Genomic DNA, 17,066 nt, shown 5'->3' on the forward strand with positions numbered 1-17,066 from the left:
TTTTTTTTTTCAATTTTATTTCATTTACATCGAATTCATTTATTATCAACACAATTTCATCCTAATTTCTTTTTGTTCAATTAACATTCTCAAACCAAGATAACCCTTATCCAACCTAATTAAACAACATTATTCATAACTTATTCATCAATGATGTTTAAAGTCACAACCATAACAATAAACACTTGATAAATAAAAAAAATATAATGCATTATAATAATCGATAACAAATATCTTAATTACAAAATGATATTTTGCATCTAAAATCAATTCATATCCTTTTTAATCTGAATCGTCTTCATCTTTATTTTTGACATCTTCATGTCCATCATTATCTTCTTGTTAAACTGAAGTTTTTTTTATCTCTTCATCCACTTCTATATGTCCATTAGTACCTAATATATACTTTAACTCATCAACATCAATATGAATATAAGTATTCTCAGTGACATGAAAATTTGAATTTTCTTCTAACTCGGTAGGCGGAGTAGCTCGATATAGATCAATTAACTCATCAAGTTAAAATACATCTTCTCCCCTGGTCACATCATCATTGCCATCTTTAACAATTTGTACATGACTCCTAAGTTTAATTTTCATAATGAATAACCAATCAACTTTATTACGATCCTTTTTAATATTAGAAGTGTTTATGCAATACACTTATTAGCATTATTTGGCAAATATGAAAAACATTATTAATGTTGCTAAGTTTAGCTCTTTTATTAATTTTAACCAAATCATGATGATGATTTAATCTAATTCCTTTACCTTTATCGACAATATAACAATAGTATTTGAATCAAAAGATTGTATTTTGCGCCCTATAATATTGCAATTCAATCACATCTTCTAACTTGCCATAATAATCAACTTTAAACTCATTGAAAGTTGATCACTTAACATAAACCCTACTATTATAGATATTTCTACCATCTTCATATTATTCAGAATGATAGACATATCTATTGATGAAATATCTGTTATAACATTAGACCTTTCTTTTAGGACCCAAATATAGTAACTTTAAACTTTCAGCTTTGTCTTCCATGTTGTACATTTAGTTAAAGATAACAACCATTAACTATCAACAAAAAAAAATTAAGTAAATATATCATAATTAGAGTTATAAATTATTACATACTTACTTATGTTTGAAACCATGTGATGAATTGTTCATCTTATGATTGAAAAAATTAAGCTTCTATAAGATATGGATTTGAAATAAAAGAAATTGATGATGTCGCCTATAAGAAAGAATTTAGAATAAGTGAAAATACAAGAGGAAATAATTTAAGACTGTAAAATTATAAAATTAACTTACTAAACAAAATATCTTAATTCATCGCGGTTAAATAACACATAAATATTGATAAATCCTCATTAAAAGACATTTCACCACCATCATTATATCTTATAATGCGATTAATTATTGTTTTCATATGAGGCTCAAAATAATATGAGATAAATGTTGAAATATTTTTAATAATATAAGCCTCACATATTAAAGCCTCAATAGATGCCTTATTTTTAACATTTTGCTTTAAGGTTGAACAAGTATTTGCATGAAAGTAAATATAAATTAAATGATTGAATTTTTATAAAAACACACTAGACACTTAGGATGTATGTAATACTTAACTTTTTGAATGGATACATCTATTTGTACTGAACATGGCCTCTAACTTTTTCTTCGTACACTAAATGTATAGGCAAATGCTCTATTGAGTTGAAGAAGAATAGAGGGAAAATCATTTTAAGTTTGCATATTATATCAATGATATTCATTTTAAGCTGCTTCAGGTATTGGAAATACAACTTGTTAAAGTAAACTTCTCTAAAAAAATGATTAATCTCTGTAAATGTATCTAATATCTCTTTTAGCAATAAATCTCTATAAACAAATGAAATGAGTGTTTGTATAAACACATGGAATCTTAATTCTATACATTCTATATTTTTTAAAATTTACCAATTTAGTCATGTTTGAAGTATATCCATTAGAAAATACAGACTCTTAAGTCATTAAAAAATTATGCTTTTTTACTTTAGGAAAATATGGCTTTGGACTTTGCAACATGTACCCCATCATTAAGTAGATTTATATTTTGACGATCATAAAAAAATGCTATATCCATATAGATATAATTTTGAGCACCCGGAATTAAACAAGCATACGTGTATAAATATTTGATTTTATTAAAATATATGACTTGATACCACTATTTAAAATATTTTTACAAAAAAAAGTCAATCATTTGATTCTTCCCTTGAATTTGATATGTGGTGACTTGATTTATTTATGAAATCAAGCTAAGATTTAAGTTTTGCAAGAACATAAATTTAAACTTGAATTACAAAGTAAGATTTAATACTTTGAAAAGTACCTTTAATTTATCTTTAAAATGCTATTAAAGAACTCTTATAAGGCATTAGGCTTGATTCAATAAAATTTTATTCTTTGTAGACTTCAAATGTAGATAAAAAAAAGCTTGAGAGCTTTTTTATTTAAAGAGTTTGTCTTGAAGAAAAATTTATATCTCCAAGAATTATTTATTTTTTCTTTATCTAGGGTTAGGCTGTCTATTTATATAGGTTTATAAGGGCTTTTAGATTTATTTTGTCATTATCACATATTATTTTAATAGTTAATTTTTATTTATGAGATCTGGTAAATTTAAAGATATTTTAAATAGTTTTTATCGATAATTACTTCAGATTTTTCCGATGGAATATTTATGTTGCTATTCTAGTTGGAAATGTCTAACGATGTCGCTAAATATTCCATAGCTATATGACAATTTTCAAATAATAAAAGCGAATCTCGAGGTAAGAACCCCAATCATGCCACTAAGATAGCATCAAAAGATGATTTGTTTTTTCTCTAAAAAGTAGGGCTAGTGAAGTTGTTTTTGACTTAATCATCATGTGAACTCTACTATGTATATTTTAATTAACATTAGTTGTCATCTGATTTTTAATTAATGTTAATTAATATTAATAAGTTGTTATATAATTTTATAGTATAGAATTGATATAAAAACTTAAAAATATTAGTATATATAAAAAAATGATTTATATATAATAATATCATTGATTTTATTTATATATTTGCTTTTTATTTATTTTTAGCACAATATAATAATAAATAAAGCAATAAATGGACTTAGACAATGTCCCAAGTCCACTCCTTGCATTTTGGGTTTACGAGTATATTAATCTATTAGAATTTGTTGTCATTGCTTTCTCTCCAAGAATTAGTGGGTGTTTGTTATTGTGGTTGCGGGTGAGGTTCACCCGTAACCACAACTTTTAGTGTTTGGTAAAATTAAAAGAGCAGTTTTTTTGTTATGGGACCCACTGATAACTGTGGTGTGCCACAGGTTTTTGAGAAGCAGCATTTTGCTGCTTCTCGTCTAGACATCAACACCAACAGTGGAGCATGGCTCCACTGTAACGTGAACAGTATTTTTTTTTTAAAATTTCAAAAAACGCATTGTTCACATGAAATTTTTTTAAAAAAAAAATCAGTGTAATTAATTGATTTCACTCGCACTATTCACGTGAACATGAACAATATTTTTTTTTGTTTGTTAAAAAAAATAGTTTAAGGTGAATTAAATTTACTCGTATTGTAATCTCAATTTTATTCCTGATAATATTTTACCTAATTTTATTGCACGCTCAAAAAATCATGAAAACTATCGTTCTTGTCGAATGAATTTTGTACGTAATGAAATTGTAAATTTTTTTTAAAAAAATTGAGTTTTAACTCGAAAAACTAGTATTTAATATTATTTATAACACTACATAAATTAGAAGGATATCGCATGATAACATAGCATTTGTGAAATTTGATCACAATTCCAATTATGTTCTTGCCGGGTCCGACCCAGTTAAAAAAATTCAGTTTTTATTTTTATTTTAATTGTGTTTTATTCAAAAAATTAGAAGGATATCGTTTGATGACGTAACAAAAAATTCAGTTTTGTTGTTGCATGCTTAAGAAACCATGAAAAATATAGTCATTGTTGGATAGATTTTGTATGTGATGACATTGCATATAGTTTAATGGAATAATAAAAAATATTTGATATCAATATTATTTATTTCATGATGTAATAATAGTAGTTAAATCTTCAATATTTAAATTAAAAATATTTTTTAATTATTTTATAACCTCAATTTGAAAAGCATTTTTTTAACCAAACACATTAAATTACTTTTTGTTCAACCTCAATTTCAACCACAGTTTTAACCAAACACCTATTTTTTCAAACCAACCTCAACTAAAAGTACTTTTTATAAAACAACTTTTTTCAAACCACAACCACAACAGCAACCGCAATACCAAACACACTCTTAGAGTTGACTTTTATTAGTATAAATTCAAGACGTGTTGCTATAACAATATATATGTCTTAGTAATCTTCTTGTTTGAAGCGCAAAGGTCCTTCAAGCATAGTCTCTGGAGTTTTCGTTCCTTGAATCTTAATTTTTCTTGTTCCAGCTCTAATTAATTCTGTTGATTTTCTGCTTCTTCTTCCCTCCCGCTAAACCTTAATTGTGTTAGGGGCAGAGATGGCTCTTTCCTTAAGACGTTATGCGTGGCCATCCTACCACAACTTAGATGATTTAAATTGCATTTTAAGAGAGAGGTGAGATTTTTTTATCTTTTACTTGAATCTATCATATTTGAACTAAATATTTTCTTGTGCAATTCTTAACGTTTATGGTTAGATGAGCTCATGGGTTTCTTTTTTGTGATTTTGCAGAAGCCAAAAGGAACGAGAGATGTCAATAGCAATGGAAACCATGACAGGAGATCCTTTGCCTGAAGATGTGATCATTGAGATTTTATCACGTTTGCCAGTGAAAAATCTACTGCAGTTCAAGTGTGTGTGCAAATCATGGCACGCTATTATCACAAGCCCTAAATTGATATCCAAGCATCTGAGAAATTACTATGACAAAAATGACAGTGACTGTCTCCTAGCTCAGTACCGCGTAACCCAAGCGGGTGAAATTGCTTCGTTTGAGTTGTTGGTAGATGAAACACCAACAAGAGCTTTATCGTATGGATTACTGGATCGCATGCCCTTTCAGAGTCCATATATCTATGGTCCTTGTGACGGAATATTTTACTTGTACGGGCATTTTTATGACTTTCATGCTCTGTGGAACCCCGCAATTAATGAATTGAAAACTTTACCTCCGATACCCAATCCTCCATTCAGTTTTTCTTATAGCCCTCTGTGGAATGCGTATGGTTTTCGATTACATCCAGTAACTAAGGATTGCGAGGTGATTGTCATGAGAGAGTATTGGAGAGAAGAAGAGGGAGCATGGGAAGACAGGTATCCCTTAAGTGTATTCGTCTACACGTTAAGCAGTGATTCTTGGAGATACTGGGGGGATTTGTCACGTTATTATCATTTACGTAATAACAAATGCTACATTTGTGTGGAAGGAGTATTCTACTGGCTGGGATCATATGGAGCATGCGGAGATCCCGAAGTGGTCATTAATTTTGACATGGCTACGAACGTGTGCCAAGAGATACAGCTACCAGATTATGACAAGTCGATAAACTCTGAGAGTCTTGCAGTGTACAATGACTCCATCGCTCTCCTCGTCGTTCAAGAGAGCGTTCTTCATGTATGGACATTGGACGAGAGGTGTTGGACCAAGAAATTTGTTGTCGGGCCTCTTTTGGGAGTTCAGTATCCTGTTGGGCATTGGCAGAATAATACGATAATCTTGATATCCGACTCTTATGAATTACTCTTATGTGATCCCAGAACCCAGGAAATGAGTGGTCTTGGATTTGAGGGGGGAACAATACGGTGCGAAGGAATTTTTGCTTACAAGGAGAGCCTAGTTCCAGTGAAGAATGGACATGAGGAAGCTGAGACAATATCTGATTGTCGAATCATTTGTTCACCACCTTTCAATCGTAACGTCGCAAGCAATGAGAAGTCTTTTCTCATGGATCCAGATTACGAAGAGGCTCTAAAATTATTTGATTAATGTTGTATGTATTGTGCTATCATAAATAATTAAATCCTTTCACCTCTTCTGAAAATGTATTTTAATTCTTTCTTATTGTCCATCTTTTCTAGAAAATAAAAAAAAAAATTTGACTTAAGGGAGCCAAAAGGTAGGGTTACACGCAAGGAAGTTAGTTTTATCCAAATATAATGGAGCAATATGCTCTTCTCTGTGCTTGTCTAATAATAATAATAAAAGAATGCATGCTATATATGTTGTTGTTGATTGTTTGGGAAATGTTCTTACTTGTGTTGATCGATCTGAGATTTATAGTGTTATGATTTTTTGAACGAGCTGCTTCAGATCGATTGGGTGTTACCTGCTACATCTTTCACCCAATTAATTTACGAGATGCCTACTATCTACTTAGTAATTGTCCTAAAAAATCCTCATCACTTGCTGTCAGAATTTTTATTTATTTCCTGTATTACCTGTTAATTCGATATATTTTTATTTTTAGATGAAAAGCAACTTGAAATAGAAAAATAAACATCCTCTAAAGCTTTGATAATAATCTCCTCAATATTAATAAAAATATCATATAAATATAAAAATAAGGGTTATCAATAGTGGTCAGCTTAAGCCACACGCAATATTAAAAAGAGTGTTTTTTTCTTCTCTCCTTAATTCTTCTAAAATTTAAATGTTTTACTTTTCAAATGCGGGGTTTAAACTATGCTAAAGTATGGGGTTGGCTTGGTAAATTGTGGCTAAGATATAAGAATATGAACTAAGTGTGAATATTAATTTGAAATTTTGGTATATATGGAGATTTAAAATTTTAATTAGTGTGTGAACATTAGTTGTATTGTTTTTTAATATCAGTATGTATATGTATATGTATGATATATAATCAACCACAATGACAATAATATATGTGTAATTTGTAAATCAACCATGATGGAGAAAAAATATGTGTGTGTGATTTGTAATTAACTACAACATTGGTAATTTACAGTAATTAACTACAACATTGGTAATTGAATTTTAAATCAAACATAACGAATCACATTATATGTATGTCATAATATCAACCGTAATAATAAAAATTCATGTGTGAATTTTAAATTGATCACAACTTTAGAATTGATAAGATATTTTATGAGCCGGTCATATAAGTTGGGGCTATTGATCATATATGTTTGAGCCGGCCACATAAGTGTTATGGATTTGAAAAGTATTTAATCAGTCATATAAGCTATAAATCTTTAAAAAAATTGGGTTAATACTTATTGGGAATTATTGAAAAATATGTACAAGAAAGACATAATATTAAAATAAATAGAATGAATGGAATATATATATTTTTTGAGAATAAAAACAGATAAACAAGCAAAATTGAGCCAAGAAATCATTAAGGTTGAAAAATATATAAATGAATATAAGTGTAAAGTATATAAATATGAAAGATATTATTGATATGTTGATGTGATATAATATTGGTTAAAGTAAAATAATAAAATTGATTGGTAAAAATGATAAATCTTGTGTTAAAATGAAATATATGTGTAATAATTAAATGATTGTGATCATAGACATAATATGTGAAATCTTAAATCTTTCATTATCATTACCCGGTTTTAATCTTTATTTTTTAATATATTTTAAAAAATATAAAAATTCTAAAAAAATAAGTTTCCAAAGCCAATTACCAATAATTTCATAATTTTCAATCATTTTACCTCTTGTTTTTGTGTTTATAAATCTTTTTAAAATTAAAAATTAAAAAAAATCACCAAACACATTGCATTAAATGCACTACTATACTAAATTCAACTAACACACTAAATGCATTAAGTGTCCCCACATTTTCTACTCTCACACACACACACACACCAAAATTGGTAACCATCTAGGTGGTGGCCCAGTGGTAAGAGTTTGGGACTCTCAAGTTCGAGCCTTTTGGTTGCTCATATGATGGCAACTAAAGGTTTACATGGTCGTTAACTTCAGGGCCCGTGAGATTAGTCGAGGTACGCGCAGACTGACCCGGACACCCACGTTAAACTAAAAAAAAAAAATTGGTTCCCCTCCCCCACAATTTTTTCCATTGTCTAGCTCAATCATAATATATATATTCCCTCACACGGTAGCTCCTCGCCGACCGGCCCTTCACCAACCACGATAGTAAATTTTTAACATGTTGTATTGTGTTGTGAAATTTTAATGTGTTGATAGTTTTTTAACTTTCAATTTTACTGTGTTGATAATTTTTAAACTTTCAATTTTAATGTGTTGATTTTAATTGTGAAAGGTTAATGTATTGGTGTTTTTTTAAAAAAAAATGTTAATTTTAATGTGTTTGAGTTCTTAATTGTAAACTTCTAGTGTTTGAATTTTTTAAATTGGAAAATTTTAATATCTTTGAATTTTTAATTATAAAATTTTAATGTATTGATGTTACTTTAAACTGTCAATTTTAATGGGTTTGACGTTTTTAAATTGTGAATTTTAATGTGTTGCGTTGTCCTTAAACTAATTGTGAAATTTAAAGTGTTTATTATTATTTTTTATGAAATTTTAATGAGCTAATGTTGTTTTCAAGATGTATTTTAATGTGTTGATGTTATTTTTTTTTAAATGACGCGATTCAAAGGTGCTTGATGTTTTAGATGATGTTGGTTTTTTAAATATGTTTTATGTTTAATGGTGAGATTTTAATGTGTTTGATGTTGTTTTTAAATATGAAATTTTAATGAGTTGTGACATCTTTAATCGTGAATTTTAATGTCTTAATTTTTTTTTATTTTGTGAATTTTATTGTGGATTTTTTTTGCAACAATGTGAAATTTGTATATACTCTTGATTTTCATTTTTATCATGTTACGTGTAATTTTTTCAGAAGTATTTGTTGTGTTTGTGTTCTTAGCTTATTTTATAGTTTATATTTTTTTCGTGAAAGAATTAACATGTTAGAACGTTTGGGAATTACGCGATGCAAATCGTGTTTTTAAAAATTTAAAAAGTTTATTTTTACTAAAAATTAAATTTTTTATGTGTTTTGAATCATTTTGATGAGCTGATCTAAAAAATAATTTTTGAAAAATAAAAAAATATCATTTTAATGTATTTTGGCATGAAAAACACTTTAAAAAAGAACCGCAACCACACTTTCAAATAGGAATGAATATAAATAACTCCTTTCAGTATATTTTAAATAAAATAAGTTAAAGCTTATAATTTGTCATCTATAAGGTCCCACACCTGTTTTAAAAAATAAATAAATTCAAAATATTTTTATGAGACACTCCTTTGATATAATAAGCTCAAAATAAGCTATTATTTTGAGAGTTAATGGGGATTAACATATCCTTTTGATTTTTCAAGCAATAAAGCATTAAATATTATATCCTATCACAAGTAAAATAACCCTACAGGGTTAATTTTTAAATGATCAAGGACGAGGGTGTGCTTAAATGATCAAAAACAGGGGTGTGACAATTTTACTTATCACATTTTGTGAGGCTTATTTTATTAAGGCTTTTTTCATGAATATTTTTTAGAGTTTGAACCGGGTTTAATGAGTTTATCAAACCCAATAAACTAACTTATTGATATGATTGATAAAAATCAATGGTTATAATTAAAAGAATTCAATTTTAAAATTGACAATTGTATTATTTAAAGGTAATAATTGAAGATAACAAAAATAAATTAAATAGTAAAATAACTAGTTTCAACCTTCTAACCCAGAATTTAACTTGTCGCAGTTAACCCGAGCATAATTGATAGTAAAAGATTAGAGTATTGAAAGCGATTTTGAGAATCCAGAGAGAGAGAGAGTCTAAGAAGTCAAAAGGGCCACTACTTTCATGAGATGGTATCACATGATAGGTCATCCCACAAAAAGAGATGTGGATGCTTACACAAACACACAGCAACCACAGATAAAAGGGATAAGCTTTGGAGAGCCTGCAGTTGCCAGGAAGCATAGCAATGGAGACCAACATCCTTCCATTCCTTCCTTCAAAATCACCTCCATCAACCATCCCCATCCACTCAAACCTTTCAATACTAACACCACCACCAGCAACAACCAGAATACAGAATCAGCTTTGCTTCCTTCGCCGGCAACGATCTTTGAGACTTAATGCAACCAACAGCACCAGCAGTGATGAGACGCCACCAGCAGCTCAACCACCAACCATCACTCCACCAGACACAGTGGAAATCAGGTTTAAAAGAGGGTCAAGGAGGCGAACCAGAATGCAGAAAGGGGATGGTGGTGTTGGCGTTTCACAACCTGTAAAGGCGCAAGCTTCAGCTCCGAAGAAGTGGGAAGATATGAGCCTTTCAGAAAAGGCTATTGAACTCTACGTGGGAGAGAAGGGTATGCTGTTTTGGCTCAACAAATTTGCTTATGCTTCCATTTTCATTGTGATTGGAGGTTGGATACTTTTCCGGTTTGTAGGGCCTTCTCTCAATCTTTACCAGTTGGACACCGCTCCTCTTTCCCCTTCCTCTATACTCAAGGGCTCATAATCAAGATAGCATTCCATTAACGAAAAGTGGGAGTGCTTTTTTTGCTCTGGTTTCTAGAGATTCTTTTGTTATGAATCGAATATGTAATCAGTAATCACATTACATTAATAAAGCATAAATTTACCCCTCCAGTTTCAACAAGTTTGCTTATGCTTCGTTTTAAAGTTCCAAAAAAAGTCTCAACCCTAGAAACGAGCAGATAGATGGAAGGAAGGAAAAATATGTGCTTCAAAATAATAGCATTAGACGAGGAAAGTTACCATTCATAAGAACCAATACGCAAACCAACAAATGATACTTTATTACTTCAGTTGTGAAAACAAGCTTTGAATATGGAATGGAAGACACACACTCACACAATACTGCTATAAAATAAGAACAATCATGCTTGCGTTATTTGTCCTTTAAATATCACAACCGCTAATTTCTACAGTGTCTAATCGTATGCCTATACGGCTTCCATTTTTCTATGACCAGACGTCGCACAAAACTGAAACAGAACAAACAAAGGGCATTGCAAGCTACAACAGTCTAAATCCTCGACAAATTTGCAGTTACACAACATTGACTGGCTGGGGAACTGGCTGAGCGACCACATCTCTTTGCGTCTTACACCTGCAAAACAAAAGGGAAATTTAGCCGAAATATAATGATATAAATACTAGGGGGGGAAAACCATTAAGACTGCCAAAGGGGCCTTCGGTGAAAATTTCAAACACTAGTTCTTTCAAAAACAATAGGCAAAATATTGGAAAATGTAATTGACAGTTCAGCCCAATATTTCCCCTTGCACAAGGAGAAAGAATTTCTGGCTAATTGAGTGAATTATTACGGAAGCAAGCATTTTCATGAAATAAACTGCCACAATCAACAAGTAAACACGAGTTACAATGAAGCCACTGAGCAAATAAGATGGTTTGCGTGGAAAGAACAGATGTCAGTCAATGGAGATGGGATGAGGGTGGACTGGGATAATGAAAATACCAAAATTCCTGTCTCTCACAAAGTAGAAAATGCAAAACTGCAATGTAACTTGGAAAAATGAATTAGCATGAGAACATTCAACAGCCCCAGGACCATAAAAATACATGCAAACTTGCAAAAACGCAATGAGAAAGCAATTTAACTTGGAAGCAACAACAATACCTTATTTGCCTAAAGAGGCATGTGAAATAAAATCAAAGTTTGAAAGTTTTGTTCAAAAACAGAATTATTTCATGAAACTATGAAAGAAAATGCTTCACAACTGTTCTTTGTTATCACCAAGAAGAGTTGCCTAGCCTTGAAAACAGTACAAACCAAAAAGAAGAAAGAAGAGGACAACAAACATGAATTACACATAGAACTATGAATTGAGTATGTCTGCCAGATAGGCCACCACAATATGTTACATAATAGCCAAAACAATGAGGCCCAAGGTACCATCCCGGGTTCCTGACCAAGTGAGCAACTATGCAATTCATTACAACCAGATTTCACTATCATCTTTAACATCAGAAAATGGTTTCACACAAGATTGAATGCAAGTTTTTTAGCAGGTGGTAAAATATGATATCATTACAAAAGCAACTAGATGATGTCCATGGGCATCAGTTCAACATAAAGTTTGCAAGGTCGCATTGTAGAACTACATAATATTCTTCCGTTGCTAACCTGTTGCACTGTGCACGAGAAGCATAGTTGTGATTGTTGCAATTTGCACACATCCAATCTCCATTACGCCATTGCTTGGCTCTGCTATGCAAAGAAGGAATAAGTATTAGAATGTTAATGAGAAAAGCCTTTTTCAATATCATTGTATAATATGGTGTGTGCTGTATGTGCGAATATAAATACTTGCAATTTATATTTATCCACACTATATGTTATATTACCCACACTCTACATTAGGCTAAATAAAGTACTAGATTTAGTCTTTATGCTCAACTTCTAATGTTCCAAGTGATTCATCATTCTGTCCACATTTCTTTCAAGTTATTACCTTTATTATCAAATTGACTCAACAAAGTGATAAGCATAATTAAATTTTGTTGATTAGTTTATTAGTTTATTTATTTTATTTACAAAGATCCAGTGTGCACCTTACAGAACCAAGATTGTGGAAGTGATATTTAGATAGGTTCTAAATTCAGTATTTCATGTGAAGTGTAGTCACTCACTCAGGAATGAACTCAAACTTCAGCACTTGGCTTCAAAAGAGTTCTATCATTGCACCAAAGATGGCCCTTTTCCAGTTTAATATCATCTCATTATTCTGTGTGGGTCACCTAATTTGATATATAGGTAGGAGCAACTCCATAAACATTTATTTTATTTACAAAGATCCAGTGTGCACCTTACAGAACCAAGATCGTGGAAGTGATATTTAGATAGGTTCTAAATTCAGTATTTCATGTGAAGTGTAGTCACTCACTCAGGAATGAACTCAAACTTCAGCACTTGGCTTCAAAAGAGTTCTATCATTGCACCAAAGAATGGCCCTTTTCCAGTTTAAATATCATCTCATTATTCTGTGTGGTCACCTAATTTGATATATAGGTAGGAGCAACTCCATAAACATTTATTTTATTTACAAAGATCCAGTGTGCACCTTACAGAACCAAGATCGTGGAAGTGATATTTAGATAGGTTCTAAATTCAGTATTTCATGTGAAGTGTAGTCACTCACTCAGGAATGAACTCAAACTTCAGCACTTGGCTTCAAAAGAGTTCTATCATTGCACCAAAGAATGGCCCTTTTCCAGTTTAAATATCATCTCATTATTCTGTGTGGTCACCTAATTTGATATATAGGTAGGAGCAACTCCATAAACATTTACCCTTTTCCAAGGAGAGCAGGCGTTGTTATTTGAAGTGGAATTTGCACTGGTGCTTGCCAATTTGGAGCTAGTTCTGTACTATAAGTGGGATAGGAAACATAAACTCCTGAACTTTGGTCACCATTGGTCCCTGCCATTTGATTGAAGCTTGGATATGGTTGTGGTTGCCCATCTGTCTGTGAGGAGCAACAACATAATAACAGAAAGAATAAGGGATTAAATGGTGAAACCATGGTTTGGAACGATAGAATAACAGAAAGAAGTGCACCCAGAAAATAATTCCATACATTTCCAGAATTTAATCTTTTGTTCTCCCAGTCCTGGAAAAATTCTTGAGATGCCAATCGCTTTGTTCCCACTGTGTTGTGTTAGAAAGGAGGAATAAAATGAGAGTATAGATGAATCACAACAAAACAATACATTCATCATTTGCTTGCTTTTTCCTTCCAGTCATAATAGATAAACAACGTGCTGCGCAGTGTTTCCAGCATAATTGCTAGCTGTTATGCAATGAAAAAAACAAATGAAGCATACCTGGTGGCAAAGAAGCATTGCACTTTTTGCACTGCAAATTCACCCAAAATTGCATCAGATATAAGATGATATAATCCAAAATGGAAGTGAATATCTGAGAATAATTGGGGAACATGATAATACCTGTGCACGTGAAGAGTAATTGTGGAAGCCACAATTGCATAGCCAGTCACCATTTCGCCATCCTTTAGGAATTGGAGGAGGGGGTTGATTTAGAGGGTTTGCATATGGATGTCCAGACATCTGTTTTCCACCCAAAGGCCAAGTAGAGGTCTGCTGAACTCCATAATTATCAGCCCCTCCTCCAGACCAGCTTGAATTCAAGGGTACTGGTTGCTGGAGAGCACCATTGCCCTCTAATCCAATATTCAACCTTTGGTCTGGTCCTCCAGGGCTCCTGGCAAAATAATGTGAATAAGTTGGGAGAGACACTCCAGGCATTGCAATTGCTGGCATTGCCGCTACCTCCTTTGGTTGCCCACACTTCTTGCACTTTTCTCGTGATGCATAATTGTTGTTAGTGCAACCTATTGATCCATTGCCCAACACACACGCAACCCACATTGCAGCCATGAAGATGGAAATGAAGCCATGTATACGCACACCAACCAGTCCATCCCAATATACCAAAAAAAAAGAAAAACACACACAAAACAAAAACCACTCAACCTAATTGATAGCAAATTCTTCATCTCAATCACACAAAACATAACAACCACTTAATCATTACTTTTTATCAACAATCGCTAGAAAGGGGAAAAGAAAAGACAAAGGTATCACAAAAGAAGATGAGAGAACGAGCAAATAGCACACAGAAAATATATTTGAATCGAGTCCCAAAACTTCAAAAAGCGAGTCTAAAATATCAACCCTATTTCTCCATCGACAGGTTAATCATATAGACTAATTTAAATTGTCTAGCTACTTACCCCTGATTAAGAAACGCGAGAAAACAATTCAACTACCTAGCAATCGCTTGAAACCTGAACCCCAACACACCAACTCAAGTCCCCAAAACCAAACTATCCACGAAGAAAAAACCTCAAAACCCAAAAAGATCAATACCCTATAACAGAAAAATAAAGTCCCAACTAACACCAATAATCAGATGTTCAAATCTTTAAAACACCATATCCATAAAAAAAAATGCTTGATAAATATCCCAACACCCCATAGCAAGAAAAATGACAATAAACACCAATTTTAAAAGGTACAGATCTTCAAGACATGCAACCAACATAAAGAGGCTGATATTTATAAAGCAAACGTAGATAAAGGGTAACTAACCAGTGCAGATCCAATCACCAATACGAGGGAGCCATTTAGAGTCAGGTGGGGTTTTGTTATCAACAAGAAGTCGAGGTTGTTTGCATCTATTACAAAAAGATCTAAACGCATAGTTTCTGTTTTGACATCCACTGCACTCCCAATCCCCTTCTCTTCCTTCTCCCATATTCTATTTCTTGGTGATGCTAAAAGGAAGAAGAGAAGAAAGGCTTTGATTTTGTAAAGAGGACTTGTTGTGCTAGGACATAACCCGGTCTTAGCTTGTTAAGTTGTCGTTACAGAGAAGAGAATTTGTGTTATTGATTCGATGATGTCTTTTGGGGTTTGGCCAGAGAAGAAAGGAAGAAATCGCAGACGTCAAGAGGGCAAAACTTTTGCACGTGTGAATTTGTGTTTTTCCTTTGGTGAACTATTAAATTTTAAAGACAATGCATTAATCTCATTCTTCTATGCATTCTCTATATAATGTCCCAACCAAGACTGGAGGGATGAATGGGCTTTAAGGCCTAAAAGGAATAGTGACATGAGAGCTAGGTATTGTGGAAAAAATATTTTTTTTTGTTAAAACTTTTGTTTTAAATTAATTTTTTTAATATTTTTAGATTATTTTTATTTATTTAAGTTAAAAATAAATTTTTAAAAATATTATATTAATATATTTTTAAATAAAAAATACTTTAAAAAATATTCATTATTACATTCTCAAACATAAATATTCTAACAACATTGTTAAAAACAAAAAATATTCATACTTTACCTCATCATGGCCTAATAAAACAATAAATGGGTGCGTGTGCCACATTCTTTTTTTAAAAAAATAGTTGGTAGAAATGAAATTGATAATATATAAAATTAAAGTTTATTTTTATAAAAAATAATCATTTCTCAATTGAGTCACGGTAAGAGAAGCTATCCATATTTAAATTTATGAGCTTAAGTTTCTCATAATCTATCCTTGAAAATAACAATTGAGAAAAAAAAATCAAAGTGATTTTAGATAATCTTTCCACGTAAATGAATAATAGCCTCAGTGCTCATGCTTTATCGTATAACTAAACTATTTTTTCTTAAAAATAATAATATTTAGATATCAAAATAAGGTAAAAAAAAAATAACATAAAAATGATCAGTTATGACAAGCCTGTAATTACAATAATTAGGATCGAGTCAATTCAAGATATTTCATTAAACTCGCGGTCTAGATCATAAGATTGAAATAACTCAATAAAAAAAAGAATTATAAAGGTATTTTTAAAATATATATATATATTAACTTTTCAACTTGTAACCTAGATCATTATACCCAAAACACCCAATTTGTACAAATCATGAAATCCAATTCTCAATCAATCAAATATTGAAAGATAAAATTGGATACAAAATCAATTATACAAAATATATTAAAAAACTAGCAATTAAAAGAATGAGGATCAAAATTAAAATATAAAATAAATTTTGAATTTGATTGAATGGTGAAATTCAAAAGAAAAATCAATTTAGTAAAAGGACAAAAAAATCAAAATAATGAGGGTCAAAATTGAGATAAAAAATAAAAACAATATTTTGATTGAAGGGTAGAATTGAAAAAAATATAATAAAAACAATACTTTTATAAAAGAGCCGGAAAAAAAATGAAAATCAAAACAATGATGATCAAATTAAAAAAAAAAACATAATACCATCAATTTTGAATTAAATGATGAAATTGAAAACCAATAAAACTTTTACAAAAAGAACAAGGCAAAAAATTATAAATTCAAAGAATGAAGACCAAATTGAAAAATATAATATTTGGTAAACTGGGATTGAAGGATGAAATTGAAAACAAGTAAAACTTATACAAAATAATCAGGACCAAAAATTAGAATTAAAATAATAAGAATTGAAGTTGAA

General features: G+C 31.0%; 3 protein-coding genes across 4 annotated transcripts; 2 read left to right on the top strand and 1 right to left on the bottom strand.

Moving 5' to 3' along the window:
* Positions 1 to 4,425: 4,425 nt before the first annotated feature.
* On the top strand, positions 4,426 to 6,159 carry LOC7468878 (probable F-box protein At1g14315). The gene is made up of 2 exons (XM_002307316.4): positions 4,426 to 4,658; positions 4,776 to 6,159. Exons 1-2 carry the CDS (start codon positions 4,582 to 4,584, stop codon positions 6,028 to 6,030), a joined length of 1,332 nt encoding a protein of 443 aa, XP_002307352.2. The 5' UTR covers positions 4,426 to 4,581; the 3' UTR covers positions 6,031 to 6,159.
* A 3,716-nt stretch (positions 6,160 to 9,875) lies between these two features.
* On the top strand, positions 9,876 to 10,664 carry LOC18099203 (uncharacterized). Its single transcript, XM_006383054.3, has one exon. The coding sequence runs from the start codon at positions 9,988 to 9,990 to the stop codon at positions 10,531 to 10,533; it is 546 nt and encodes a 181-aa protein (XP_006383116.1). The 5' UTR covers positions 9,876 to 9,987; the 3' UTR covers positions 10,534 to 10,664.
* Positions 10,665 to 10,811: 147 nt separating this feature from the next.
* LOC18099204 (uncharacterized) lies at positions 10,812 to 15,606 on the bottom strand. Of its 2 annotated transcripts, none has more exons than XM_024601593.2 (7): positions 15,174 to 15,606; positions 14,010 to 14,378; positions 13,887 to 13,917; positions 13,640 to 13,710; positions 13,353 to 13,528; positions 12,187 to 12,267; positions 10,812 to 11,148 (listed from the first exon to the last, which is right to left on the bottom strand). In XM_024601593.2, the coding sequence occupies exons 1-7, from the start codon at positions 15,282 to 15,284 to the stop codon at positions 11,088 to 11,090; spliced, it is 900 nt and encodes a 299-aa protein (XP_024457361.1). In that variant the 5' UTR covers positions 15,285 to 15,606; the 3' UTR covers positions 10,812 to 11,087. The 2 variants fall into 2 exon arrangements, with proteins under 2 accessions (XP_024457361.1, XP_006383117.1); XM_006383055.3 differs by having other exon boundaries at positions 14,010 to 14,413.
* Between the last annotated feature and the right edge of the window lie 1,460 nt (positions 15,607 to 17,066).

This window comes from Populus trichocarpa, chromosome 5, assembly GCF_000002775.5.
Source record: "Populus trichocarpa isolate Nisqually-1 chromosome 5, P.trichocarpa_v4.1, whole genome shotgun sequence".
NCBI classification, from domain to species: domain Eukaryota; kingdom Viridiplantae; phylum Streptophyta; class Magnoliopsida; order Malpighiales; family Salicaceae; genus Populus; species Populus trichocarpa.